We start from the raw sequence: 13,865 nt of genomic DNA on the forward strand, positions 1-13,865 counted from the left end.
GAAGACTATTCAAATCAATTATTCAAGTCACAAATGAGAAAATTGAGACTCAAAATTAGATGTTTCATGTGAGTGCACATTTTAAATACGTTGTCAAAAAAAAAAAAAAAAGAGAAAATCTCTGTTTTTGGACATTCTCTCCATTGCTCTTACCATGTTGGAGTTAGAGTGGTATTGCTCTTTTTTTTTTTTTTTATGTGTTAGAAGCATTTTTGAATCATTTTAATTTAAATCAATCAAAATGTGTCTTTGCCCTTGACAATATTGCAGATTTCAATTTATATTTTCTAGCAACTAAAATAAAATTTCAATTCAAATTCAGTATAATTCTTGCACAATTGGTGATGTAAGAATCTGTCAGTTCAGTTCAGTTTAGTCACTCAGTCGTGTCCGACTCTTCTCGACCCTGTGAATCGCAGCATGCCAGGCCTCCCTGTCCACCACCAACCCCCAGAGTTCACTCAGACCCACGTCCATCGAGTCAGTGATGCCATCCAGCCATCTCATCCTCTGTCGTCCCCTTCTCCTCCTGCCCCCAATCCCTCCCAGCATCAGAGTCTTTTCCAATGAGGCAACTCTTCTCATGAGGTGGCCAAAGTACTGGAGTTTCAGCTTTAGCATCATTCCTTCCAAAGAAATCCCAGGGCTGATCTCCTTCAGAATGGACTGGTTGGATCTCCTTGCAGTCCAAGGGACTCTCAAGAGTCTTATCCAACACCACAGTTCAAATGCACCAATTCTTCAGTGCTCAGCTTTCTTCACAGTCCAATTCTCACATCCATACATGACCACAGGAAAAACCATAGGTGTGCTTAGTCGCTCAGTTGTGTTTGACTCTTTGCGACCCTGTGGTCTGTAACCCACCAGACTCCTTTGTCCATGGGGATTCTCCAGGCAAGAATACTGGAGTGGGTTGCCATGCCCTCTCTTAGGGGATCTCCACAACCCAGGCATAAAACCCAGGTCTCCCTTTAGGCATATTCTTTTACCATCTGAGCCACCAGGAAAGCCCATGGGGAGAGATACTGATAGAGAGAAGCACCTTGCTCTGGGCCTTGTAATTTTTTCATTCCCTGACTTAGTGTCAACATTTTTCCCAATTGAGAAAAACAATTATTCGATGATTGATTACTTATACTCAGTTTTTTAAATCGTTTATATTTTCATGTCAACCACCTTGTAATTCGTTTAGGTCTACATTTCGGTTTGCTCTGATTTGCAAGGGTGAACTTTATGGAGTGAAAAAGTGATACATCTAATGTTTTTTACTAGGTGAAATAGCTGTAATCTTGAGTAAATAGTTTTCTTTTCCTAAACACATGGTGGCTCAGACGGTAAAGCGTCTGCCTACAATGAGGGAGACCCGGGTTCAATCCCTGGGTCGGGAAGATCCTCTGGAAAAGGAAATGGCAACCCTCTCCAGTACTCTTGCCTGGAAAATCCCATGGACAGAGGAGCCTGGTAGACTACAGTCTATGGGGTTGCAAAGAGTCAGACATGACTAAGAGACTTCACTTTCACTTTCTAAACACATCTTGAAACACACATACATACAAAAAGAGAAAAACATGCTACACAGTTTAATGTGGTTTCAATAAGCTAATAATTTTACTCAAACTTTTCGATCCCAAATCCTGTCTTTTGTTTTCCAAAATGTTTCTGAAGTTTTATTGTCTAGTTGTACTAAAACCAAAGTTCAATCCTCAGTTCAGTTCAATTTCATCGCTCAGTCATGTCCGACTCTTTGCAACCCCATGGACTGCAGCACCAGCCTCCTCTGTCCATCACCAACTCACAGAGCTTACTCGAACTCATTTCCATCGCGTCAGTGATGCCATCCAACCATCTCATCCTCTGTCATCCCCTTCTCCTGCTTTCAATATTTCCAAGCATCAGAGTTTTTTCCAGCGAGTTGTTTCTTCACATCAGGGGGCTAACGTATTGGAGTTTCAGCTTCAGCATCAGTCTTTCCAATGAATATTCAGGACTGGTTTCCTGTAGGATTGACTGGTTGGATCTCTTTGCACTCCAGGGGACCCTCAAGAATCTTCTCCAACACCACAGTTCAAAAGCCTCAGTTCTTTGGTGCTCAGCTTTCTTTATAGTCCAACTCTCACATCCATCCATGACTACTGGAAAAACCATAGCTTTGACTAGATGGACTTTTGTTGGTAAAGTAGTGTCTCTGTTTTTAAATATGCTGTCTAGGTTGGTCATAGCTTTTCTTCCAAGGAGCAAGCGTCTTTTAATTTTATTCCTTTTAACTGTAGCCTATCAGGCTCTTCTGTCCATGGGATTTTCCAGGCAAGAGTGCTGGAGTGGATTGCCATTTCCTTCTCCAGGGAATCTTCCCAACCCAGGAATCGAGCCCAGGTCTCCCACATTGCAGGCAGATGCTTTAGCGTCTGAGCCACAGGGAAGCCTTTTAATTTCAAGTCCTCAGCTTTCCTTATTTGAAAAGCAAAGCATTTCCCACTCTGTTCTTTTTGCCACCATCTTTTTTTTTCCGTACCTCTCTTTGCATAGCTGCTAGAATTATGTGTAGTGTCATTCTAGGCTTGAATCTGAAGCTGAAGACCACATTCTAATCTATAGGCCTACTAAAACCCAAGCAAGCTAGTATTCAGTCATTGATATTCTTACTTGTTCAGTTGTGCTAATCTTATCCCAGATGTGGAGTGGCTTTCAATAGCATGCATATTTTTCAGCTATCTTCTTTCTTTAATTTTGCTTACTAAAGATTTTAAGTACCTGCTTGATTGCTGTGATGGTTTGTGAAATATTTTCAATCTGAGGGAATATTCCATGAAGTTCTGTGAGTCACATGTAATAGGTGATTGATCTATATTAAGTTGTATTACATCTAACAAAAGCAAGATAAACACAAAAACCAAATTAAAAATTTGCACTTAGTGTGGAGTCCCTAATAGGTCACATTTTGTAAGGCACATATTCATGGTCAATTTTTAAGCTCTCTAGGACTGCATTTCTATTGTTTTAAATAATTAAATACACACATATATATATATAAAGCTGGGATTTAAAATACAAATACGTATGCCTGTGTAAAAATACCATGTGCAGACTTGAGCATGACTGTGTATGTTTGTGTTTATTTCCAAAAGAACTTGAACATATTCTTTGCCTATCAGCATCACCCTGCAAAACAGTATAATTTGTATTCTCAGCAAATACTTAAAATTGCCATATTTTGTAATGTATATAATTTTCTCTCTTTCTATCAGGTGGAAAATGGTTGCCCCTGTTCACCTGCTGTGAAGACTTAGAATCACACAACTACGGCTTTGGTTCTCTAAGTGTTTCAGGATGTAAATGTAGCCTGACCATTCCCTGATGGGCTGTTAAATCATGGACATGCTAAACAATTTTCTTCAGACTGTCATTCCAGAAGATGCTTTGGCTTCTCTCTCGAATGCTCACTAGGCATTTGTAGCTGACAAGGAAAAGCAAGAAGGCTGTGAACTGGAAAGTTATCTTACAATGAAAATTACGAGTACCTCCTGCATCTGCCCAGTCCTGGTGTGTCTCTGCTTTGTGCAGAGGTGTTATGGGACCACTCACCACGGCTCCATCAGGGGGACCAGAAACCAAACCAAACACATCGAAGGCGAAACCGAAGTCCACCACCGTCCCAAAAGGGGATGGGTTTGGAATCAGTTCTTTGTTTTAGAAGAACATATGGGACCAGATCCACAGTATGTTGGAAAAGTAAGTTTTTGTTTATTGTTTGTTTTTTCTCTCCTGGGAAATTGTGGGGGTGTGATAAGGGTGGAGCTGGAGTTGCATTTGAAGAGAATGGAACTTAAGTGAATTATGTTACAGAATGTTATTTCTTATTCTCAACATTTTGAAATAATGATTATAAAAAATGAATGTGACCAAGCATGTCACATCTCCATAAACATCAGTTCATATGTACTAGACTGAATTTTCTTTACCAGCGTATCACTCCTTTCTCTCATGTAAAATGTAAACACTTTAAACACACAGTTTAGTAATTTTGTCTTTAGTACTGTGAAGGTGTATTAGAATTCACCGTGTCATTTCTTGGCGCATTGATATTTACAGATTTTTTTTTTTTTTAATCTACTGCTGTTGTACATAAAGCTAAGAAAATCTATGACTTCTAATATAGTGTTTTTAATTGTTACAAAGGTTGTAGTTGTATTTGTCAGCATTTATAAGCACATGGATATTTATCAAACCCCCAAATTAATTTCCATACACATAGTAATATATTTTAAATATAGATTAAATATATACTCAATGTACAGGTTTTGTTAAAATCCCCAAAGAATGAAGCTGATAAAATGATAAGGAACTTCACACTAACTTTCCTTTCTCTCAGACATACAGACAAGACATTTTAATGGCTGGTCAAACCCTTTAGGAAATTGTGTGCTCAGTAATAAGGGGCAGTTTAAGCACGTGTCATTGAGGTTCCAGGGTAAAGAAGAGCGTGGGAAGTGGGGAGACCATCTTCTGATAAATTACTGATGGCTGGCAAGCAGCCACACTCAGGTTGGTTCAGTACCTATGGGAAAAGAAGCAAGTACAGCAGTAGAATCTTCATGACTACAGGCTCCATGACTTCTTCTTTATATATATATATATATATATATATATATATATATATATATATATATATATAAATTTATTTATTTTAACTGGAGGCTAATTACTTTACAATATTGTATTGGTTTTGCCATACATCAACATGAATCTGCCACGGGTGTACACATGTTCCCCATCCTGAACCCCGCTCCCACCTTCCTCCCCATACCATCCCTCTGGGTCATCCCAGTGCACCATCCCCGAGCATCCTGTATCATGCATTGAACCTGGACTATGTGAAACAAATCGCCAGGCTCTGTGACTTCTATCTCCCTGCTTGCCTATTTATTTTCACTTTAGCACTGTTAGTGCTAAAAAAAAAAAAAAATAGTACTCCATCCAAAGCCAGGGTGCTTCCCTAATGTGTAGGCAGTGCAGGAGCACAGCCATCTGTTCCACCTCTCATCCAACAGGAACTGAGTTGCAGCTGTGTTTTCCATACAAGGCAGGAGCTATGGAGTCAGAATATGAAGCACAAAACCATCTGGAAAAATTCTATCATTCTCTGACATGTATATCAAAATAAGAAGAAAAGCCCCTTATCTTCATCCTATGTGTTTTCCCTATGGTGTATTACATATAGTAAATGTAAATAAGTATACTAAAAGTAAAAACATAATATATTGAGTTACTATAAATTTATTTTTGTTATGAACTTCAAAATCTTTTTTCTATAACCCTTTCACTCCTTGAAAAGGAGTGGGGTGGGAGAAGGAACATAAAAATGTTTCTTTTTTGGAGTATTCCAAAAGGAAAAATATATATATATATTATTAAAATATGTTGTTTACTTTTTCTCATTTTAGTTTAATTAAAAATCAAAATCAAATTTGCTAGAAAGAAGAAGGGAAAGATCAGATAGCTTCTCAGTTTTTGATGGTTTATCTAGTTTTAGTAAAAGTTGAAATCTCAATCAGTAGTTTAGTTACAAATAATCTTTCTGGGCTTGGGCACCAGTGAACATATGGTTGAGAGCTTGTTAGCCACCAGGAGGTGGTGAGGGCCGGGAAACTGTTCCTTTGTGAAGGTTCTGCAGAAATCGGGGTCCATTCTAGTTGTAGTATTAACAGACAAATTAAAGGGTCACACCCTAAGGTATGATCCTCTTGTTCTCTATCTGACTTGTATCCCTTTATTCATAATCTTCTTTCTCAATAGTCATCTGCCTTTGTGAGCAATTCTAACTTGATTTTACAGGCTCATTCTCCTCATACTCCCCTACAAACATATATACATACATACATGATTGTGAAAATTAAAAAAAAAAAAAAAAAACTTTTAGTGTCCAACAATACACATGATCCTGCCCCATTATTCTTATTAAAGAAAATAATTTATATTTAAATAAAATAAATACATTATTGCTGCTGCTGCTGAGTTGCTTCAGTCGTGTCTGACTCTGTGGGACCCGATAGACGGCAGCCCACCAGGCTCCCCCGTCCCTGGGATTCTCCAGGCAAGAACACTGGAGTGGGTTGCCATTTTCTTCTCCAATGCATGAAAATGAAAAGTGGAAGTGAAGTCGTGCAGTCGTGTATGACTCTTTGCAACCCCATGTACTGCAGCCTACCAGGCTCCTCCGTCCATGGGATTTTCAGGCAAGAGTACTGGAGTGGGGTGCCATTGCCTTCTCTGAAATACATTATTACATATATATATATATATATATATATATATATATATATAAATACATTAATAATGAGCCAGCCATATATCCTGAGTAGAAGATAAAATCATTACAGTTTCTATAAGCATGAGAAGGGAACACATCCAAAGATCTGAAAATTATCTCCTTTACCCTTCTCTGACACAGAAATGTCCACAGGATTTTTGTCAACAAAAATAAAATAATAATCATACAATACAGTTCTGTTATTAATATATTTTCTACATTATAAGTTAGTTTCCATCATCCTTAAGCTCTGGGTTATAATTTTGTATATCTGTTGCTATATTTCACATTACAAAACATCTGAAACTGCTTGTAAGAGTTGAAGCCAAACTGTTTGACACTTACCAACTTCTTTTATATTTTTTAAAATTTTCTTCCAGTTTTCTTAGTCAATGATTGGATTTATTATGAGGGAACTTATTTTATTGACACTGGGCAATACACATTACTCACTACTAAGAGTTTTTTTTTTTTTTTTTAATAAGGCTAAGGAAATTTCTAATGGTAAATAGTATATATACATATATATACACATATATTATGTATACAGCATCTACATCTGCAATATATGCAATTATACATATATACAGGTATGTGTAATTGACAATTCATACTTTTTTCAGAATGTAAAAGCTATAGGAGATTAAATACCAAAACTATTATGTGTAGCGTGTGTCTATGTATTTATATATATCTATATATATCTATCTTGAATTTGATCTCATTGATTTATTAAAGATCTTTTTAAATACTTGAAAGTTTAGGGTCAGGAAGCCATAATAGCACATTTGTTAGTAAGTAAGTCCTTTCTTCCCAGAAAAAAACCTATATGGTAATGTAATTATAGCTTTACAACAAAAGTGTTCTCTCTTTTCCAAAAATTATATAATAAATAATATAGATCATTGTCTTTTACTTTTCAAAAATTAAACAGAGTTAAATGAATCCCATTATAACTCAGAATTTAATTTTATATAAAATATCACACACATACTAAAATGCAGGCTGTGTATGACACCCATCATTAGAGTAGACTCATTGCTTTCATGAGATAATGAGAATTTCTAAGTAAACAGCAGAGTCTGAGTCAGGGCTTCTTTTTATCTGTATTACAACTGGTGAGTGTCTTTGATTTCCTTACATGTAACACTAAGAAATACTGTTTCATAGTTATAATTCAAGTGTGTTATAAAATTTGGTTTATAGTTTAGATTGTCAGTTAAACCACTGTCTGTGGTTGTGCTGACATTGCTTGCGTAATAGATAATAATAACTATTGAAAAAATTAAGTATTATTGGTGATACACAGAAATAACAAAACCAAATTCAGTTTCTAAACATGATGTCTTTTTTAATATAACTAGATTCACATTTATGTATTGAATGTAGCTGTTATCAAGCTACGATGGTAAAATTGAGAACCAGTGAAAGAAATTAAGAACCACAAAGTCTAAAGTATTTACTAATGACCATTTACAGAAAATATTTGGAACCCCTTTTCAAGGTTCCTGCCTTACCTCGTAGGCTGAACACTCTGGAAGCAGGTTATGGGGCTGTTTCATCTTCATTTACACAGAACTCTATCTCAGTGCCTATTGTAATGCTCAAATGTGGTAATTCACTGGTAAGGGTTCTATAAATTATAGCTTTTTGTAGTCCTGTTAATGGTTGTAATAATTATTTGAAATTATTGAAACAAAAATCTCTGTCATCAAACATTTCTTTTATGGAAGTGTGAATTTACAGACGTCTTTAATTCACCTCTTTCACTGGCATGCCCTCTCCCAAGGTTGTTTTAATGAATGTTTATTCGCTCTTGGTGTTTTTGTTGTTATTGCTGTTTAGTTGCATTGTAGGCAGTACTGTAATGAATGTCTTTGTACATACATCATTCAGCAAAGGTATAGATGTCCCTGAAGGAAGAGGTTTCCAGAGTGGAATTCTGGTTCAAAAATAAAAAATCTTTAATTTTGGTAGATGTTACCTATCCTTCTCCATAGGTGGTAGCGCACTTTACACCTCTGTCAGTGATGTGTAAGAATATATATTTCTCTATAGCAATGCCAACAAATGGGATTGTAAGACCTGGGATTTTGTAAGTAGGTGAAAAATTGCATCTCTATGTATTCTCAGTATATTTTTGTCTTATTATGAATGAAATTGATCACATTTTTGTAGTTGAGGGGATATGAATATTCCTTTTTTTACTAACTGACTCTTTAGGCCATTTTGTTACTCTTTTAAACTTATCAGTACTAGTCAATAATTACATAATAGATGCAATAAATCTTTGCCAGCAATATTACCAATAATTTTTTCACAGTTGCAATTTACTCTTTGACTTTGTTTATAAGTTTGGCTTTATAGAAATGTATTATTTTAATTTGATCATTTTTTGCATTCTTTTAATTGAAACAACACTTTTATTTGATTTGAATTTTTTTGAAATTTGAAATATTGGTGTTCAGAATTAGTGCCAGGAGATTAAAAATGCATTCTTCGTGTCTTAATACCTACAGTTTATCACATATTTAAAAAAATGTTGCTTATGGAATAAAAAAAACATTGTGTAAAAGTAGAATTGTTTGCTTTGGAGATCAAAAGCTATAATTTAGAATATGCATGATATCATAGTTTGATCATTAGCTATTGACTGTATTGCATATATGTCTCATATTTACCAATAGAATACATTAGTGTGCAGGTTGTAGTTGAAAGTATACTGACTCTTCCTGGTATATTCTAGGACTATTTAAATATGTGTAACTTTTAGAATTTAACTAAGGATACATATTGGAAATAATGTTTCTTACTGTACAACCACTGACAGTGAGCTTCATGTATTTCAAGTGGTAATTGCTGTGATTAGCTAGGTGTCCTGCTCCATAAATATATAAAAAATATGTATCATATGTGTAATAAGAAAATTTTCACTTCAAAAATAGGAAAGATGACTTGTTTAACTGACCAAAACTCTTACATGAGAGATAAAAGACGCTATGTTTACTTCAGTGTATCTTTAAGTGTATATTATCTATATTGTATTATCTGGTAGTTAAAAAGAAAGACTAGAATAAAACATATGATAGAAAAGAATAGAATCAAATCAAATTAAAGGTAAGACCAAAAACTGTTCCTCTGTATTAGCATGTTTTAGGCTAAGATATCTATTCTGTTAACAATATAGCATTAGGATTTGGGCCTTATTAACATTAAACATATCTTTGATAATAAAAGTTAATGAGACTAGACTTTTTTCAGGATGAACAAATGTATTACATTCCCCATATTCACTTCTCTTCATCTTATAGTGTATGTTCTTATGACTGTTAGGATTTTTTTTTCCAGATTAAAAACTGTATCATGTGGAAACTATTGCTTGCTTCCATAAAGAGTTTAGTTACTAAAATTCTACCTCTAACTCCCCTCTTTTCCCATGTCCTATGTGTGTGAGTCAGTGGTAAAGAATCCACCAGCCAATGCAGGAGACAAAAGTTTGATCCCTGGGTCAGGAAGATCTCCTGGAGAAGCAAATGGCAACCCACTCCAGCATTTTTGCCTGGGAAATCCCATGGACGGAGGTGCCTGGTGGGCTACAGTCCATGGGGTTGCAAAAAAGTCTGACACAACTTACTGACTAAACAATGGCAATATGTGTGAGTAAAGTGTAGACTCTAGGCAATTATTCTAACCTTGCTTTATTAAAACAAAACAAAACAAAAACAACCACAGCAAGCATATAGAGAGTAAGAAAAAAATTCTGGTGGCATAAAGGAATTAAGAAATCATCTTGTCAAATTCCTCAAATAATGGAAACCAACAATGCTTGAAACAGTTAAGTGATCTCTTCATGGGAAGGGGGATTAGTTATGGCAGTGCCAAAGAACAAGTTGTAAGATATCTAATTCTTTAATGAAAATCAGTTTCTAGTATATAGTGCATGAAATTCCCCTCTCATCATCACCATTACTTCCATTATTCTCTATTTTTTCTGTCTTTAAAAAGAGAGCCTTCAAATCTCTTTTAATATGAAGTACTATAACTTCAAATTAAATAAATGATTTTGAGGTTCAAGAGAGAATAAATCATGTAAAAGGGAATGGGAAGATTCCCATTCCTTTTTCAAAAAAGAAAAAAAAAAGATAGCTTTAATGTCAGCATGAACTCTGAATTAAAAATTAAATGAACAGCAAGAAAAGCTTCCGATTGTCATCTTATTTTCAAGATGATGATTTTATGAAAGTTTTTTTTTTAACCATAACTTCTTTAAAATGGAAAACTTCTTGTATGAAAACATGACATTTTAATTTTGTACAAGTGACAGTGTGATGACATGATGTCATATGAAATTAACTCATGGTGTGCAGGTGCATATGGATATAGAAATTTCTCAATAATCATCCTGGAAACTTAACTATTTAGGTCCAGTCCTAAAAGAAATTGGGTGCACAAAAGAGAAATTTGATTTGGCATATACTTCATTTAATTTGTAGTGATATAGAACCTGTTATATCTTTTTTAAAAGAAATCAGATTTCACTAAGTTTCACTTTAGTTTTAGAGAAAAGTGACAGTATGTTTGAACTATCTAAAAATGTTGACATTAATAGCATTAGCACTCATAATATATAGTGTTTCTTAGTGCTGTGTTGGAAAATTTTTAAACATCATCAGTATAAAGCGGTACTATGGGCACAATCTATGAATTTGTTCACCATGTATACTTGGTATTGCTATACAAACATAACCACCTGTATGTTAATATGTGTGTATTTGTTCTTGAGTGTATCAGTGGTGCTAAACTGAAAGTGACTTTAACCCTCAGGGGCATTTGGCAATGTATAGACATATTTTTCACCTCTGCTACAATGTCTATTAGTTTAAGATGGCATAATCATTATGGCCGCAAATACTGAAAGAGTTCAGGAAAATGTCTTAATGTGCTTTCAAATCAGAATAAAATATGAACATGAATATAATTGTCTATGTTAGTCTTTATATCAATACAATTGCAAATAGAATTTATCATTTTAGTTGAAAAAAGAAAAAGGCCCACAAAGGCAGAATGGCCAAGGGTCTCTGAAAGTTATAATGCTGCTGCTGCTGCTGCTAAGTCACTTCAGTCGTGTCTGACTCTGTGCAACCCCATAGATGGCAGCCCACCAGGCTCCTCCGTCCCTGGGATTCTCCAGGCAAGAACACTGGACTGGGTTGCCATTTCCTTCTCCAATGCGTGCAAGTGAAGTCGCTCAGTCATTTCCGACTCTCGGCGACCCCATGGACTGCAGCCTATTGGGTTCCTCTGACCATGGGATATTCCAGGCAAGAGTACTGGAGTGGGTTGCCATTGCCTTCTCTGGAAGCTATAATGAGGACTTGATTTTTATGATGGAAGGATCTTTACCAAGCCATCCTTCCTGGCTCGTAGATTGCTGTCTTCACATTCACATGGCATTCTCACTATATGAGTATCTGTGTCCAGATTTCCTTTTTTCTTTAGGACATTAGTCCTCTATAAAGACTCTATCTCAAATAATGTACTGGTGTTAGAACATCAACATGCGAATTTTATTGGTTTAAAATTCAACCCATAATAGACTGAAATCAATATATTTTTGTAGTTATTAGGATATTTATACTTTATAGAAATACAGCATCTATTATTTCTTTGAATTTTCTTCTCCCTCATTTATTGTTTTATTCTGAAACTTATATCTGGTATAATTTTTCTGAGATTCACTTTTAGGATTCTAATACTTTCTTCAACTAAGTTGAATCAGTTCAGTTCAGTTCAGTTGCTCAGTCATGTCCGACTCTTTGTGACCCCATGAATCGCAGCATGCCAGGCCTCCCTGTCCACCACCAACTCCCGGAGTTCACTCAAACCCACGTCCATTGAGTCAGTGATGCCATTCAGCCATCTCATCCTCTGTTGTCCCCTTCTCCTCTTGCCCCCAATCCCTCCCAGCATCAGGGTCTTTTCCAATGAGTTAACTCTTTGCATGAGGTGGCCAAAGTATTGGAGTTTCAGCTTTAGCATCATTACTTCCAAAGAACACCCAGGACTGATCTCCTTCAGAATGGACTGGTTGGATCTCCTTGCAGTCCAAGGGACTCTCAAGAGTCTTCTCCAACACCACAGTTCAAAAGCATTAATTATTCGGCGCTCAGCTTTCTTCACAGTCCAACTCTCACATCCATACATTACTACTGGAAAAACCATAACCTTGGCTAGACGGACCTTTGTTAGCCAGGTAATGTCTCTGCTTTTGAATATGCTATGTAGGTTGGTCATAACTTTCCTTCCAAGGAGTAAGCGTCTTTTAATTTCATGGCTGCAATCACCATCTGCAGTGATTTTGGAGCCCCCCAAAAATAAAGTCTGACACTGTTTGCACTGTTTCCCCATATATCTCCCATGAAGTGATGGGACCAGATGCCATGATCTTAGTTTTCTGAATGTTGAGCTTTAAGCCAACTTTTTCACTCTCCTCTTTCACTTTCATCAAGAAGCCTTTTAGTTTCTCTTTACTTTCTGCCATAAGGGTGGTCTCATCTGCATATCTGAGGTTATTGATGTTGAGTATTAATATATTTTTTGATTTAAATTGTGGCTCAGATGGTAGAGAATCTGCCTGCCATGCAGGAGATCCAGGTTCGATCTCTGGATTGGGAAGATCCCCTGGAGAAGGGAGCGGAAACCCACTTTAATATTCTTTCCTGGAGAATTCCATGGACAGAGGAGCCTGGCAGGCTGCAGTCCATGGGGTTGCCAAGAGTCGAACATGACTGAGCAACAACCACTTGACTTAAATATGAATATTAGGTTGAACACATTTTAAAATTTTTGCTTTACATTGATTCCTTTTCTCCTTTTTATATATACCTTTTTTATTTTGACCAGTTTCTTTTCTTAAATATTTAAGTATTGCAAACGAACTGTTTAAAAATCTTGATCAAATTGTGTTATTCATTTCTGCTTGGTTAATTTGCCATTTCTTTTTTCTATCCACTGTCATGGAAATTTGATCCTAGTATGCCTTTAAAAATTTTATATTCACTTGTCTTCAATAGTATGTGATAAGTGGGAATGAGGATTTTGATGGAATTCCTCTAAAATATAGCTGGAGGGACATCCATAGACAGTCATTTATTTTTTTGTTTGCTGACAACCCATTGGTTTCATAAATCTTAATACATTTTATTTTTGTTTTTAATTTGTTTTCTTTTTGTTAAGTAAAGTATATTTGATTTATAACATCATGTTAATTTCAGGTTTACAGAAGTGATTCAGTTAAATATATATTAAATTTTAATTTTTAACTATTGATTCAAATCCATACTTTTTAATGAAAACAACAATGAAAGAACACTAGCAGCACAAAAATAAATCTGGTATGTACAGAGAGGCTTGGCATGCTGTGCTTCATGGGGTCTCAAGGAGTCAGACAAGACTGAGCGACTGAACTGAACTGAACTGATACCTTTCTTCTAGTCTGCTAGTTTGAATTTCAGTTTATCATAGGGATAGTTTTTTTTCTACCAAGAGCTGTTAACCA

General features: G+C 35.7%; 1 protein-coding gene across 5 annotated transcripts in view; it reads left to right on the top strand.

The window, feature by feature from the left end:
* The window catches only part of CDH18 (cadherin 18), a 605,364-nt gene that overhangs the window by 196,563 nt on the left and 394,936 nt on the right, over window positions 1–13,865 (top strand). For all 5 annotated transcript variants that reach the window (XM_059878702.1, XM_015459117.3, XM_015459116.3 and 2 more), the window contains 1 exon segment: window positions 3,246–3,729. In XM_059878702.1, coding sequence (XP_059734685.1) covers window positions 3,502–3,729 — 228 coding nt within the window. In that variant the 5' untranslated portion in view covers window positions 3,246–3,501.

The sequence above is a fragment of the Bos taurus genome, chromosome 20 (assembly GCF_002263795.3).
Source record: "Bos taurus isolate L1 Dominette 01449 registration number 42190680 breed Hereford chromosome 20, ARS-UCD2.0, whole genome shotgun sequence".
NCBI lineage: Eukaryota > Metazoa > Chordata > Mammalia > Artiodactyla > Bovidae > Bos > Bos taurus.